Raw genomic sequence first — 16,216 nt, 5'->3', positions numbered from 1 at the left:
ATTTATCTTAGTAAATGTATATCATGGGTCATGCAGGATGCTTGGGATGACGTTACACGTGACATTTTCTATATTATCTGCTCCCTTTTTGAAATTATGCTTTAGATAATGCCTTGCAGATGAGAAAAATAATTTCTTAACTATTGATATTCCAGTCGCCTCACTAGAATCACATATTGGCGCTGCATATGATAATTCAGCAATCTAGGAGTCATCTTTGAGAAAGCGTGAAAGGCATCACATATAACCGTAGAATAAAACAGATTGCCCATAGGAACCAATTACATTAGGTCTGTGATTTGTCAAGTTAGAAACTCCAAACTAGAAAATCAGCAGTTACAATTAGTAGTTGTTTAGGACATTTGCCCTAGTTTATATGGTGCAATGTATCAATCTGTGTATCTCATTTGACACCTTCTCCATTCACTTTATTTTCGTACCCCCCTAGGGCTGACGAGCATATCACACATCTGTGTGCTGTCCGACAGCAAAACGGAAAACACGGACAGCTAACTAAACAATGCAAGTCAATGGTGTAGTTCACATGAACTACAGACTGATGGTTTTGTGCAAAAATCTACTTTTGTACTAGTCTGATCCTTTTTTGAGATCAGCTTGGCCCATTAAACTTAATGGGTGCTTTAAAAAAAGGATGCCATACGGACTATATGGCATCCAATTTTTGTGGATCCTTTGCAATTATGATATAGAAAATTATATTTGGCCTTAACAATATTAACAATATAAAAGATAAATTTATCTTTTATATTGTTAATGTATAACATATAAGAGATGCAATATGGATGTCATATGGATGTAAAAAAATAGACTTAAGTGTGGCATGCAAATGACAATGCGGATGAAAAAAGTCTTCATATTCTGCAGAAAAAGCGGAAAATTTCTACACACACTCATCTGTATCCGTCCTTCAGATACAGTCACACATTTGTGTCTGTTTTTACATCAGTGTAAAACGTACAGTTATTCTCTCATGTGTCATCCGTATAGCCTCTGGTTTGCATCTGTGTTTTTTTTCTTATCCGTTAACAATGGATCAGTAAATAAAGTAAAAAGGCTGTCTTCTCTTTTTCATCTGTGATTAATGGATCAACATAGACTTTAGTGACTGAGTCTGATCTGCAAAACGGATGAGAATAGGACATTCTTTCAGTCTCACGGATCGGACACATGGATCAGTTTTTAGAACAAAAATTGTGGATGGATCAATTAAACTCTATGGGTCAGTGTTGTGTTAGCTTTAAAAAAGGACAGCGCATGGACTGTGCAAAGGATTTGGGAATGTACCCTTTATCGGACCAGTTCTGGTTTGTGTGCCTGCCCGCTATGGAGCTGCCTGCTATTTACCTTCACCTGTATAGTATTACTCAGGAGGACAGACCTGTAGAAGTTCTAAGCCTGTGTTCACATTATGTCATAGAGCAGTTGTTGGTCACCATCGTGGCAAAAATGTATAATTTTGTATCAATTTTTGAAAATTGCAGAAAAGCATTGCATACGGTGGCCTCATTGTGTGAAAGCAACATAATGGTACGGTGTGGTATCAGAGCAGATAAAACTGTAACTGCGGCAGATAAAACTCTAACTGCGGCAAGGCAATTGTCACAAGATTGTGAAAACAAAATTATGCAGCAATTTGCCATCGCAGTGGGTGGCATTTCAGTCCCATGCAGCACTCACACCTTAAGACCAGCGGATATGCGGCAGAGACATGGCCGAGAACCGTATCTTCGAGGCGCCGCTGTGCTTTTCAAATGACCTATTAGAAAAATATTTGACTTAGTTTAAAATCAGCTGCAAAACCGCGTGGCCGACTGCTATAGATATACGGTTTTGCTTTCCCCCTGCAAAATCAAATAATTATACTCTGCAAATTTGGTTGCAGAAATTTCATTGTTACCAATCATCTGAATGGAAATTGATGAAATCCATGAACCTGTTGTTAATCAGCTCCAGTTAGATGAATGCAACAGATTTTTAGTTGAACACCCGAGGCCAGGGCAGCGCCGCTTGTGCTACCAGTTCATGTACTGCACATACAGTAAGTTTGGTGCTTCCTTTTACTTTGCTTACTGGTTACATCATTGATTTCCATTGCAAATGGTTAAATGCAAAATATAACACAATGGTGTCTACTGACATTATAATGGTGACTACCAAACGTGGGCGAGCGTCTATGTAGGAATGGCTTTTACCGCTGTTATCTATGATATTGATCGACTTATCTTTTGATTTCCCTTCTTTACAGGCTTCCCAAGCAGCTGGTTTACTTCCTGATGAACAACTACAGTATACCACCATCCTGCTTCTCCTTACCACCAACAGCGGCGCGATTACCATACTGTACGTCACCCAATGAAACACAGCTTGAATATATGTATATGCAATAACACTGAGGCATTTATATAGAACATTAACCCCTTCCTGACATCTGTGCACATGTATGGAGGGGGCTCACATCTCTGACAGCAGCATCTAGGTGGCTTGGTGTGGTGCGGTGAGCCTCAGCAGCCAATAACCCACTGAAGGTCCCTGTTGCTGCCATCTTTTTTACTCCTATCAGGTCTCAGAATTAAAGTTTGGATATTATTGTCACCACTAAAATAAAACAAACCTACAAGTTTGGTATCGCTGACCTGAAGAATCGTGTCACCAGGTCATTTTTACAGCAATAAAAAAAAACACAAATGGTGAATTATCTTTTTTTTAACCCCTTTTGGAATTTATCTCCTAATTTTCAGTACATCATATGGTAAAATTAATGTAATTCGAAACTACAACACGCCTCACAAAAAAACCCAAAAAACTCTTCTATAACTTGGGCTACATTCATTAAGGGTTGTTCTTTACCGTACAGACCATATGACTGTAGCCTATATTTAGCTGTAGCCTAACCTAACAGCGCCATCTATACCTGATCACCTTTTCTCCTGTTTTTAGTGGTGGATACCTTGCAGCTGAGCATTATGGGAATTCTCACCGTTCTTTCCATCATCTCAGTCATTGTTTATCTGGAAGAAGCTGTTTATATTCTAAAGAAAGTGCAATGCCCAATGAAGAAGAGAACATCTCTCTGGAGCAGCGCTGCCCCAACGGTGAGAGCCTAAATAGCCGCTCATTTGAAATGTTTATTTTGTGCAAATAGAATGACAGTTGTATAAATGTTGAAGGGGTTGTCCACTATTTTGAACAACCCCTTCTCAATCCATATGTTTGCCCCCCAGTAAAATAACATTCATACTCAACTTAGCAGTGCAGCCTTGCAGCGCTGGGGTCCTGGGTTCAAATCCCACCAAGGACAACATCTGCAAGGAGTTTGTATGTTCTCCTCGTGTTTACGTAGGTTTCCTCCGGGTTCTCTGGTATCCTCCCACACTCCAAAGACATACTGATAGGGAATGTAGATTGTGAGCCCCAGTGCTGATAATGTCTGTAAAGTGCTGTGGAATTAATGGCGCTATATAAGTGAGTAAAATAAATAAATAAACTCCGGTGCCAGTGACGCGCCCCCTGGGCCGTGGAGTACTCGGCAGCCGGGCCTCTGGTTGCTGAGGGATATCACGGTAGCTGGCCCTGTCCGTGACCCAGGGCGGTCAGTAAAAAGGGGAATATTTATAAGGGATTTAAAGTGTTCGTGACGCCACCTGTGGGATGTGGCTAAGGGGTGCCGCCGCTGCGGAGCAGTCCTCTGGAGCTGGTGTTACGGCAGCAGGGATGGTGTGGCTCTCCACAGGTAGAGCTAGCTCCAGGGCAGCGTGGGGTGTAATGGATGGTGGTGCAGGGGAGAGATGGCAGGACGGTCCCGGAGGAAAGACGGACACTCACACGGGGGTAAGCTTCAGTACCTTTACTGGTGATGGTGCAGGCACAGTCCAGGGTACTCCGGACGAAGGGCGCACTTTTGGACTCTCCCCAGTGAGCGGGTATAAGGCCTCCTGATCCGTGGCTTTACTCGCTAAGCTTCTGGCCTGCCTGGAACTAGGCCTAGCTTGGTTACTGTCTCTCTTTGCACCTGCTGACCTGGTGGTAGAGCCTTCTCTTGGAGATCACTCTCCCTGGACGCTGGGGCCTCCGTGACTCCTAGCCCTGGTACTGTAGTCAGCGTTTGGTGAACGTGGGACCTGTAGTCCTCCAGTGGTTCCGGTGGTTCCTACTGGGTGTAAAGGGTCCCTGTAGGCGCGGACCCGGTGTCCGGTATATATCTCGGGGTGAGCCTGGTATGCTCCTCTGCCCCCTCACTACTTCTTCCTTCTCCTCTCCCTATATATATCCCTAACGGGCTCCCTCTGCTGGTCTGAGGTGGTAGGGTGGAGGTGTGTGAATGTGTGAGGGCCTCTTGTGGAGAAGTTCATCCATGCACCCTTCTGGGTTCTGTGGCACCAATGCGCAGCAGGGCGCCACTCCAGCGCCATTTCAGTGGTGTCGGAACTATCTCTCCTGGGCTCACATGACATTGTTACATCACGTGATCCTTGCGGCCAATCATCCGCCGCTTCACTCTTCTCTCCATTTCACTTCCTCTGGATGTACAGTACAGACCAAAAGTTTGGACACACCTTCTCATTTAAAGATTTTTCTGTATTTTCACGACTATGAAAATTGTACATTCACACTGAAGGCATCAAAACTATGAATTAACACACGTGGAATTATATACTTAACAAAAAAGTGTGAAACAACTGAAAATATGTCTCATAGTCTAGGTTCTTCAAAGTAGCCACCTTTTGCTTTGATGACTGCTTTGCACACTCTTGGCATTCTCTTGATGAGCTTCAAGAGGTAGTCACCGGAAATGGTCTTCCAACAATCTTGAAGGAGTTCCCAGAGATGCTTAGCACTTGTTGGCCCTTTTGCCTTCACTCTGCGGTCCAGCTCACCCCAAACCATCTCGATTGGGTTCAGGTCTGGTGACTGTGGAGGCCAGGTCATCTGGCGTAGCACCCCATCACTCTCCCTCTTGGTCAAATAGCCCTTACCCAGCCTGGAGGTGTGTTTGGGGTCATTGTCCTTTTGAAAAATATATGATGGTCCAACTAAACGCAAACCGGATGGAATAGCATGCCGCTGCAAGATGCTGTGGTAGCCATGCTGGTTCAGTATGCCTTCAATTTTGAATAAATCCCCAACAGTGTCACCATCAAAGCACCCCCACACCATCACACCTCCTCCTCCATGCATCACGGTGGGAACCAGGCATGTAGAGTCCATCCGTTCACCTTTCCTGCGTCGCACAAAGACACGGTGGTTGGAACCAAAGATCTCAAATTTGGACTCATCAGACCAAAGCACAGATTTCCACTGGTCTAATGTCCATTCCTTGTGTTCTTTAGCCCAAACAAGTCTCTTCTGCTTGTTGCCTGTCCTTAGCAGTGGTTTCCTAGCAGCTATTTTACCATAAAGGCCTGCTGCATAAAGTCTCCTCTTAACAGTTGTTGAAGAGATGTGTCTGCTGCTAGAACTCTGTGTGGCATTGACCTGGTCTCTAATCTGAGCTGCTGTTAACCTGCGATTTCTGAGGCTGGTGACTCTGATAAACTTATCCTCAGAAGCAGAGGTGACTCTTGGTCTTCCTTTCCTGGGGCAGTCCTCATGTGAGCCAGTTTCTTTGTAGCTCTTGATGGTTTTTGCAACTGCATTTGGGGGCACTTTCAAAGTTTTCCCAATTTTTCGGACTGACTGACCTTCATTTCTTAAAGTAATTATGGCCACTCGTTTTTCTTTACTTAGCTGCTTTTTTCTTGCCATAATACAAATTCTAACAGTCTATTCAGCAGGACTATCAGATGTGTATCTACCAGACTTCTGCACAACACAACTGATGGTCCCAACCCCATTTATAAGGCAAGAAATCCCACTTATTAAACCTGACAGGGCACACCTGTGAAGTGAAAACCATTTCCGGTGACTATCTCTTGAAGCTGATCAAGAGAGTGCCAAGAGTGTGGAAAGCAGTCATCAAAGCAAAAGGTGGCTACTTTGAAGAACCTAGAATATAAGACATATTTTCAGTTGTTTCACACTTTTTTGTTTAGTATATAACTCCACATGTGTTAATTCATAGTTTTGATGCCTTCAGTGTGAATGTACAATTTTCATAGTCATGAAAATACAGAAAAATCTGAGAAGGTGTGTCCAAACTTTTGGTCTGTGCTGTACGTGATTTGTTCGAAGGAGGGGACAATGAAGCGGCTGCTGATTGGCCCGAGGGATCGTACAGTGATTTTATCAAAAGTGTTGCAAGCAACCCAGCAAGTGATACATTGCTGGAATCAGGGTTTCTGCTCCGACAATAAGCTTCTCTCAAATAGGGTAGCAAAAATCAGGTGACAGATTCCCTTTAATATTCACAATCAATCCTTCCTGACATGTTTCGCCATAGATCGGCATCATCAGGCTAGCCACTGGAAAAAAGATGTATAACCTGTGCCTAACGGCAGATGGGTTGGTACAATTAAATAAAGAGCATCGATAAAATCTTTATAGCATTATGCTAGAGCAAGTGCAAATTCCTACTCCGAAGAGTATGTACATGCTAATTTTGCTGTCTCCTGGACTGATTGATTGTAAAGTATCATACGGTTTTGACACCGTATTAGTGTGCTAACAGGAGTCGAATCTGTGATCACACAGTCCCTTGGCTGATCAGGCTGCTACAACGCTAGTTTATAAATGCTTATGTACAGAACTATATACAGTACTTTTCTATAACCATCTTATAGATGATATCTTTGTTCAAAATTTGCTGCATTTGTAAAGGCTAAACTCTCTTGACTGAAAGACTTTAACAAATCCTGCAGTCTAAACATTAGACAAAAGTAATGTATCTGATAATATTCACAGTCAAATGTCTATATGTCTATGCAAATATCACCACGACAAAATATAAAGTTAGTATACTTTACTGCACCATCACCACCCTATTCCTTCCATTCCTCCATCTTGTGTGGTCAGGTTACACATAGACAGTAGACAGAAAACAAGCTAGTGATATCTATGGGAGAGTGTTGTGTACTAGATCCACCAGGGTTCACAGCCCAAACTGCATAGTAACACTGCAATATTTCTTTGCATAGCTAGTGATTAAAAAATGGGAAATTATGTTTATCTCAAAACCAAAGTAACCTCATGTATGTCACGACCTGCAATTACAGAAGCCGTACAGTGAGCATCAATAATGGTCAGAATCCGAACCAAAAATGCAGTTGCGTAGCCAGGTCTGAATACAGGCGGTCAGGCAGAACAAACATTAATGATGAGACAGTCCAAGGTCAAACCAGAGTAGGCATTCAGGGGTTTATCCAGGAGAACAACATGGGTTAGAACAAGTGAGAACACCAGGTAGTACATAGAATACTGGCAAAGAACATTACACATGGCATGAAAAGGGGCACAGGATCCGTCACAGACCGCCAAACCCACTGACTGACTCACGATTGGCCTGTCATATGGACATTAAGATTGGTAATTGTGCCACCTGTCATGATAGCCAGGTGGCTGGGTGCTTCATGCATGGTGCTGCCCAGCTGCCTCTGCTTGGTCTGCTCAGTGGCACTGGCAGTGAGGATTGGGGCTGGAATGCAGTGTAGTAAGTTTGTAACATGTTTTTACATCCTGGCTCCATAGGACGTTTTGTTGAAAAAATGTCAAATGATGTACATGTATGATTTATTTGTGTTGATTTTTCTTGTGACAATTGTGTATATTGCTTTAGGTCATCTCAATATTTACCTGCTTGGGTTTGTGGATTCCGCGTTCGGCCATGTTTGTAGAAATTGGGATTGGCACGTGAGTAGTAGTTCAATGTTGAAAGATAACATACAGTATACAGAAAATAATATTAATTATAGGAATGCTTTGTTTCCTCAAAAGAAAGGTAATCTGTCTAATCAAACAACCTTCTATAAATGTGATTAGGCTGCAATACTTACCCATTAGGACAAGCGCTAGTGAGGAGAAAACAGACCTCTGTTTTTAAAGGGACTTTGTCAGCCGAGAATGACTGTTTAAACCAAGTACAGGCGCTTGGTGCTTCATGGCAGGGCGAATCATTTATATACACCTTCCCACCTGCTTGTTTTCTATCTATCTCCACCTTCTCTGAGTGTAACACAAAGGGAAAAGGGAAAGGGAGCCCAAACTCTAGGGAAAGGGGGAAGGGCAGACCTTCTAGTGTGGTCTAGTGTCACACAGTCTCAACTACCGTCCCTATATTGGCTCTTCACCACTCGCCGCACGCGTGCCTCGCCCTGACTTTCCCTGCCGTATGGCTAAGTCTAGGGACGGGAGGAGATGAGCACTAGTCCATCTCCACTAAACTCTATAGACAACAAGGGTAGACAAACAGGGGGGGATTGCTTAGCTTTAGACGACTCCAGACAAATGCGCACACGACCTCAAGCTCCAGAGAGGAAGAAGTACTGCTCTTGCAAAAGCCTCACAAGTAGTAATGACTATCACTGGCACCTCTCTCTTAGACACATCAGGTATTTATACACCCAGGCCCGGGACCTAATTAGCCAAAGGGAGGTAGCCGCTGGGTCCTAGAGACAGCCAGCCTCTAAGAAGATGTCTGTAATGCCAAATGTAGAGATCTCCAGCAACCAACTGCAGGGCGGCTGTCTGTCACCTCTGACACACCTGTGACAAGAGGGGGTGGAGATAGATGGAAAACAAGCAGGTGTTAAGGTGCACCTAAATGTTTGGCCACGCCGTGAAACGCTGAGCGGCAGGACTTGGTTTGAACAATCATTCTGAGCTGACAGAGTCCGTTTAATGCCAGACAATCTGTGTAATGTGTCTTATTGATAATGTATGTACAGCGCTGCGGAATATGTTGGCGCTATATAAAAATAAAGATTATTATTATTATAGAATGGCTATTAGCAATGAAACTTGCCAAGTAGACCTAAAAGTTTGTTTCACATGCATTTTGCTCCTTCCAGCCACTATTCCAATAATTCACCACATCCATAGTAAAATTATCCAAAAATAAGAAATGACCATTGCTGCCACTTACAGAGACATAAAGGCTTGAAAATGATCTGGGCGATACTAAGGCATCAAAGTTCTTAAGGGGGACCACTCACCAAGATCAGGCTGCCCTATTATCTGGTTGCGCAGCTTTAACTTCTCGCGAACAGACGATTTTCCATATTTGCGTTTTTCTTTTCCTCCCCTACTTCCGAAAAACTATAACTTTTTTATTTTTCCCTAGTATAGGGTTTGGTACTCACTCAGCCGCGTTAGAGGTAGGCACAGGACACCGTCTCTTTAAAATGTCCAAGGCAGGTTTATTCAGGCTTCATAAACCGCACTTTCAAAGAAAACAAAATACAGCCTTCTCCGGCACAAAGTAACAAAACAGAAAAATGAACAGTCCATATAGTATTGAGGGGTTCACCCGCTCACAGTCAGTGTCTTTTAGCACAGACATGCTGGAGATCTCAACACCTCCAGCCACAGACACTGAATGAGACACTTGGTCTCCATTTTATACACACACCCTGTGGTGGGGATATGTGAGCAGCCAATCCCACCCGTCTCTTATGATTGCTCATAAAAACTGGCCCTGATTCGCCCTATTAACCCTCTCAGCACTATGGGACTGGACCAGACAATCTTGGACTCCTCGATGACCCCCAGATTCAGCTGGCACTTCACCTCCTTCAAGATTACCTCTCGGAAGGCTTTAGGAATCCGATATTGTTTCATATTCACTCGGACATAAGGCTTTGTAAGTACCTCATGTTCTATGACCTGAGTACAGCCCGGTAGATGCGAGACCAGGTCCCTGTTCCGCTGCAGCAACTCTCGGTATTGTTGCTTCTGAGCACATGACAGCGACTCTGCCACCTTGACTTCCTCCATGTCAGTTTCAGTCTTCGCCATCAAACATTGAGCTTCCACAGGCTCCCTGTCTAGCCATGGCTTAATGAGGTTGACGTGGTACACCTGGTAGGGTTCCTTCTCCCAGGTTTGTGGACCCTATAGTTGACGTCGCCAAGCTTTTCAACCACTTCATAGGGGCCCTGCCACTTGGCCAGAAACTGGCTCTCCACCGTAGGTACCAGCACTAGTACCCGATCCCCAGGGTTGAAGTGTCTCACCCTTGCTGATCTATTGTACACCCTCGACTGTGCCTCTTGTGCTTTGAGGAGGTGTTCTTTCACAATGGGCATCAGCTTTGTAATCCTCTCTTGCATCTGGGCCACATGTTCGAATACAGTTCGAATACACTCCTGTAGGGTGTAGACTCCGCCTCCCAAGTCTCCTTTGCTACGTCCAGAAGTCTGCGGGGGTGTCAGCCATATAACAGCTTAAACGGGGAGAACCCAGTAGAGAACTGTGGGACTTCTCTATTGGAGAACAGAAGGTACAGCAGTAGACAGTCCCAGTTCCGGCCGTCTTTCTCCACGACCTTCTTTAACATGGCCTTCAAGTTTTTATTAAACCTCTCCACTAAGCCATCTGCCTGGGGGTGGTAGACTGAGGTCCTGATTTGCAGGGTTTTGCACAACTCCCTCATCACCCGTGACATAAATGGGGTCCCTTGGTCCATTAGGATCTCCTTAGGTAGCCCCGTTCTAGAGAAGATATGGACCAACTCCCAGGCTATACATTTGGCAGAGGAGTTAAGTAGTGGCATGGATTCCAGATACAACGTAGCATAGTCCAGTACCACCAGGATATACTGATGTCCTCTGGCGGACTTGACCAGTGGTCCCACTAGATCCATGGCTATGCCATTAATGATAGTCAATGGCACTAAGGGGCTACGGAAGTGGGTCTCCAGAGAGGTCAGCTGGCAGGTGGGACATGACCTACAAAAATTTACAATTTCTTGGTGACAACCGGGCCAGTAGAACCTCTGGAGGATCCTTTCCTGGGTTTTCTCTACCCCCAGATGACCACCCAACACATGTGTATGGGCCATATCTAACACCGTGTCTGTACGGCCCTGGCACCAGTAACTGCTCAATTACCTACCTTCTGAGCTTGGTGACCCAATATAGTAACTCCCCATTTACAGCAAAGTACAGATATCGAGTGTCAGCCCCCAGCTCTTCAGCAACACCATTCAAGACAGTGACATTATCAAACGCCCCTTTTAGAGTCAAGTCTCTGAGCTGGGCTGTTCCAGAAATTTTTCCCGGACACCTCCAGCTCAGGGATGTTGGCATCCGGGGATGCTGCCTCATCCTCATCCCCAACAAGAACACAAAAAGGAAACTCGTCGGTGGCGGTCTGTGATGAGGTTTCTTCATGAGCAACCTGGTTGTTGTCCGGACAACCTGGCTTCCTCCCTTTCTCCCACAAGTCCCAAAACAAGGCAAAGTCCTGCCCTATTAGAACAGGGTTCAACAGGTCATTGACTACGCCCACCTCATGGGACTCAGTGCTACAGGTTGTGTCTATGACCACTCGGGCCACAGGGTAATTCTTAGCGTTCCCATGGATACAACGGATGCCGACCCTTTTCCCGGAACCAGCCGATGAGGAAATATGGCCTTCACTAGGGTTACCAAACTCCCCGAGTCTAACAGAGCAGTCACTTGCACTCCATTTACTGATACGAGGCACGCCTACGGTCCCTTGCCAGGTTGAGGAACAGCACTGCGGGCTGGATATGCAAAGTACGACCAGCGCCGTCCTGCGCTGCAGTCCATTGGTTCGTTGGTCATGGGTCAGCGGGCAGCTATGTGACCTGGGGTGTGACATCTCCAACATACTATGCTATGGGGTGGGACCATTGGCAGCAACTCAGACACCTCCTGAGCTCTAGGACACCCCCCAGATGTGTCTCTAGCTCCCTTTTGGGTGTCCGCCCCCTTTTGGGAACCACAGTATAGAGAGGCTACGACCCCTTGTTTCCCCAAGGAACACTCAACTGCCTGGTACCTTTCCACCAACCCCACCAAGTCATCGGCATTACAGGGATCTCCCTGGGCAACCCAGGATTGCACCGACCTCAGAAAGGAATGTATGAACCTGTCTATGATGACCCTCTCCACCATCTGTGCTCGGAGGAAGATTCAGGTTGCAACCACTTTTGGACCAGGTGTGGGAGGTCGAACATTTGGGACTGGGGAGGTTTGTCACTGCAGTAGGCCCAGTGGTGCACCCGTTGCGCCCTGACAGTCGGAGTCACTCCCAAGCTCGCCAAGATCTCTGTTTTTAATTTGGCATACTCTTTTGCGTCCTGCAAGGCCAAGTCATAATAGGCTTTCTGCGGCTCGCCTGTTAAATATGGCGCCAAAACCTTCGCTCACTGCTCGGGAGGCAATTTCTCCTGCTCTGCCACCCTCTCAAAGACCATCATGAATGCCTCAACATCATCACCCGGGGATCATCTTTTGTAATGCTCTTCTTACCGTCTTCCTCACGTGAGAGTCATCACCTGGAGTTGGGGGTGGGGCGGTTGTCCTGCCACGGATCTGCTCTGCTAAGAGCTCCTTCTGTCTTTACTGCTGCTGTATGTTTGGCTGGCTCTGCAACTGCTCCCGATGCTACTGCAGCATATTCTGTTGCTCTGCAGGTGCTGCTGCATGCTCTGCTGGTGCTGCAATTGCTGTGCCTGCAACAAATGCTTAAGCCGGTTCTCCATTTTGTCCGGTGTCACTTGCTGGCTTACGGCCGACTTCACCCAGGACATAAATGGTTTCCTGTAGCAGTCACACTGCCCCTTGGGATTCGTGCCTGTGCTTCAAGCACCAATTGTAGGGTTTGGTACTCACTCAACCGCCTTAGAGGTAGGCACAGGACACTGTCTCTTTAAAATGTCGAAGGCAGAAAACAAAATATAGCCTTCTCCGGCACAAAGTAACAAAACAGGAAAATGAACAGTCCATATAGTACTGCGGGTTCGCCGTCTCACAGTCAGTGTCTTTTAACACAGACACGCTGGAAGTCTCCATACCTCCAGCCACAGACACTGAATGAGACACTCGGTCTCCAATTTTATACACACACCCTGGGGTGAGGATATGTGAGCAGCCAATCCCACCCGTCTCTTATGACTGCTTGTAAAAACTGTCCCTGATACGCCCTATTAACCCTCTCAGCACTATGTGTGCTGCAGCATGCTTTCCTGGTTTTACATCACTGAAGCTACCAACCTCAGCGATACATATCTCCCCTCAAGGACATGTCCGGCGGCCATCTTACACTAGACATAGCAATATGAGGGCTTTTTTTTTGCTGGATGAGTTATACTCTTGACTGACACCATACATTTTATTGTGTGATGTACACAATTCCAAGTGTGGCAAAATTGTGAAAAAAGAGCTATTCTGCAATTGTTCTTTGGGTTTTGTTTTTACAGCGTTAATTGCACAGTAAAATGACCCAGCAATATAATTTTCAGGGTCAGTATGATTAAAGAGATACCAAACTTGCATACTTTTTTTTACTTAAGTGGTGAAAAAAAAAATAAAATTAGTAAAAAAAAAAATTTTTTTCTTGTATCACCATTTTCCAAGACCCATAACGTTTTCGATTTTCAATTGATGGGGCTGTTTGAGGGTTTGTTTACTGCACCCCAAAATAATATTTTTTATTTATACCATTTTGGGATAGATACCATTCTCTGATTGCTTCTTATTGCATTTTTTTGGAATTCCAGCTTCTGAAAAAAACTGCAATTGTAATGTTTTCATTTTTTTTCTCATTAGCGCGTTTACAGTTCAAGTTAAATAATGTTATATTTTGATAGCTCTGACTTTTAAAACCACAGCAGTATCATATATATTTATTTTTTATTTCATTATTTTGAATGGGGGAAAAAAAGGGTGATTTGAATTTTTACATATTTTCTTTATTGGCTTTCATATCAGCACCTTTTTGACAGGCTAAGGAGTCTTCAGCAAACTCCTGGCTGTCGTGACAACCCATCAGCATCCCATAATTTCGAGGGGATCCGCTGGATGGTTCGAACTGTGCGCCTCCCAGATTGCATGCTGTAAATGCCGCTGTCATAGACTGACAACGGGATTTAACAGATCAGTCATGGGCAGAGCTCTGCTCCACCCGCAGTTTTTAGAGGCAGATAGTTGCTGAATAACACAGCTATCATCTGCCACTAGTGCTTCATATGTCAGTAACTGATTAACACTGGATTGTGGTCAATGTTTTGATGTGGTCAATGGACTTTGGTGTACATGGGTGGTAGATGGCTATTGTAACTGTGCTTTTTAGATAAACATTGAGAAGCTCTGGAGAGGGACAGAAGTGCACACAAAATACAGCAAAGGTAGAAGCAATGGTGGCACTCACCTAAAGGTGTTGCGTGCAGGCCGAACACCTATAAAGGCATGGAAAGCGCTGCTGCTGCCCCATGGCTGGAGGATGTATAATAGCAAAAAATGGATGCTGGCATGTTTAGGAGGACTGCGCTGCGGGAATGAAGAGCCTTGGGATTCCAAAACAGTTTTTATTAATACCAACGCGTTTCTGCACTGGACCGGCGCCTTTCTCAAGGTATAAAAAACACTTTCTAACAAGTCTTTGACTTCACCACAGAGCTGGATTCACATCCACACAGATCAGCACCGCTGTACAATTTCCTACATGTTGCTGCTTCTCTGTGTGCTTAAAAGAAAATGAACAGCAGGAATCCATGCCTGTGCGCTGATCTTTGACATAATAAGCAGCTAGTCTCCACCCACCAGCTCAGACTCCGTTGCAAATTAAGAGATGAGGCTCATATAGGGGAAAACTCATGAAAATTCAGGATACAAGTTATATAATACATAGAGATACTGTTATGTCTCATGTACACACACCTGACAGCTTCTGAAGTTATTTGAAAGTACAGTTACCCTTTAGAGAGGACTTATTACCCAGTAAAAAACGTGGCCAGTTTTTGCTCTTACTTTCTTCCCGCTACTCATCTGACTATTCCATTTTTGTTATTTTTCAATCCGAAATATGGCACCAGAGAGATGGTCCTTTTTATGTGCTGCTAATTTTTATAGCCTTTGGCAAGGGGGTGTGGCTCACAGAATTCTCTAGATGGGTCTTTTTAGGCTGAGAGCAATACTCCCTTATAAAGACCATAAAAATTAGCTGTAAAAGAAGGCCCATATCTCTAGAACCTCATGGTAGATTTAGAAATCGAAAACTGAATACTTTGGGGAGTAGCGGGAATAAAATAAAATAAAAACTGGCTCCTTTTGACCTGATGACAGGTTCTTTTTAAGATGGAATCTCAATAGTTCCTATTGGATTAAAGAAGGTTGTTTAGCAATCACTTTACTGTATCTACTATTGTCAGCAATTTGCCTACTACAGATATTTATTGATGAACATAGTAGCATAACATTCATAACTCACTGTGGAATCATTATTTTTCAAAGGTATTTTGCAGTATGCTTCTACCTTACCTTGATGGTGATTATAGAAGGTTATGGAGGAAAAGATGGACTTGTCAAGAAATTCGAATTCACAGAGGTTCAGATCAACACTGGACCATGCTGCTGCTGCTGCCCATGCCTTCCCCGCATAAAAATGACCAAGTAAGAATTACCATAGTGTTTATAGCAGGAAAGAAAACCAGATAAGATATTACCACCTTCATGCTGCCATGTAAAAAAAAACAGGTTATCAGAGAAATAATGATGCGTGGAGCTAGGATATAATTTGTATAATCCACCGCATTTTACTATTGGTGAAGTAACAAACAAGTAAATGATAAATTGTACAAGTTGGTCCCTGTCCACAAGAGCTTATGGTATGAACACCATAGGTAAATATTAGGAGCAAATGGTATGGTCTGGCGCAATAAGTTCCATAGAATGGGTGCAGCATAGGAGAACTCTAGAAGGGGTGATAGGTTATTATAAACTAGGGGCATTAATCAAGCGGCACTAGAACATGAAGCAATTTCTTATGGCCCGCATCCAGGGATGGATTATAATGAGGGCAATATGGGCTAGTGCCCAACACTCCATGGGGGATGGTTGGGGAGTAGGATCACATTGCCCTCATAGTTTTTTTCACCACTAGTGTCAGTGTGCATCGCTGTGCAGGGAGCATATCTTCAGCACCGATGCGAGCGGTAGCAATTCGCAGAGCAGCTGCAGGATGCCGCTCTCATTCAGCGCTTTTTCCAAGGCTCAGCCAGCTGCATATTTAGGATATATTAGGCCAGAAGAGGATGCCTGCCCTGAGGGTGATTGTCTGGAGAAGTGTTTTTTTTCTT

At 44.4% G+C, this 16,216-nt stretch overlaps 1 protein-coding gene across 1 annotated transcript in view; it reads left to right on the top strand.

The window, feature by feature from the left end:
- SLC51A (solute carrier family 51 member A) overlaps positions 1-16,216 on the top strand; it is a 34,997-nt gene that overhangs the window by 321 nt on the left and 18,460 nt on the right. The window contains exons 2-5 of the mRNA XM_073675208.1: positions 2,267-2,361; positions 2,959-3,113; positions 7,730-7,803; positions 15,372-15,530. Of these exons, the coding sequence (XP_073531309.1) occupies positions 2,267-2,361; positions 2,959-3,113; positions 7,730-7,803; positions 15,372-15,530 (483 nt within the window). The remainder of the gene's footprint in view (positions 1-2,266; positions 2,362-2,958; positions 3,114-7,729; positions 7,804-15,371; positions 15,531-16,216) is intronic.

Source organism: Phyllobates terribilis, unplaced genomic scaffold, assembly GCF_046119375.1.
Source record: "Phyllobates terribilis strain yellow unplaced genomic scaffold, ASM4611937v1 Scaffold_3__8_contigs__length_932513732, whole genome shotgun sequence".
Taxonomy (NCBI): Eukaryota; Metazoa; Chordata; class Amphibia; order Anura; family Dendrobatidae; genus Phyllobates; species Phyllobates terribilis.
The sequence above is the reverse complement of the archived record's forward strand: the minus strand, read 5'-3'. Positions and strand labels throughout refer to the sequence as shown.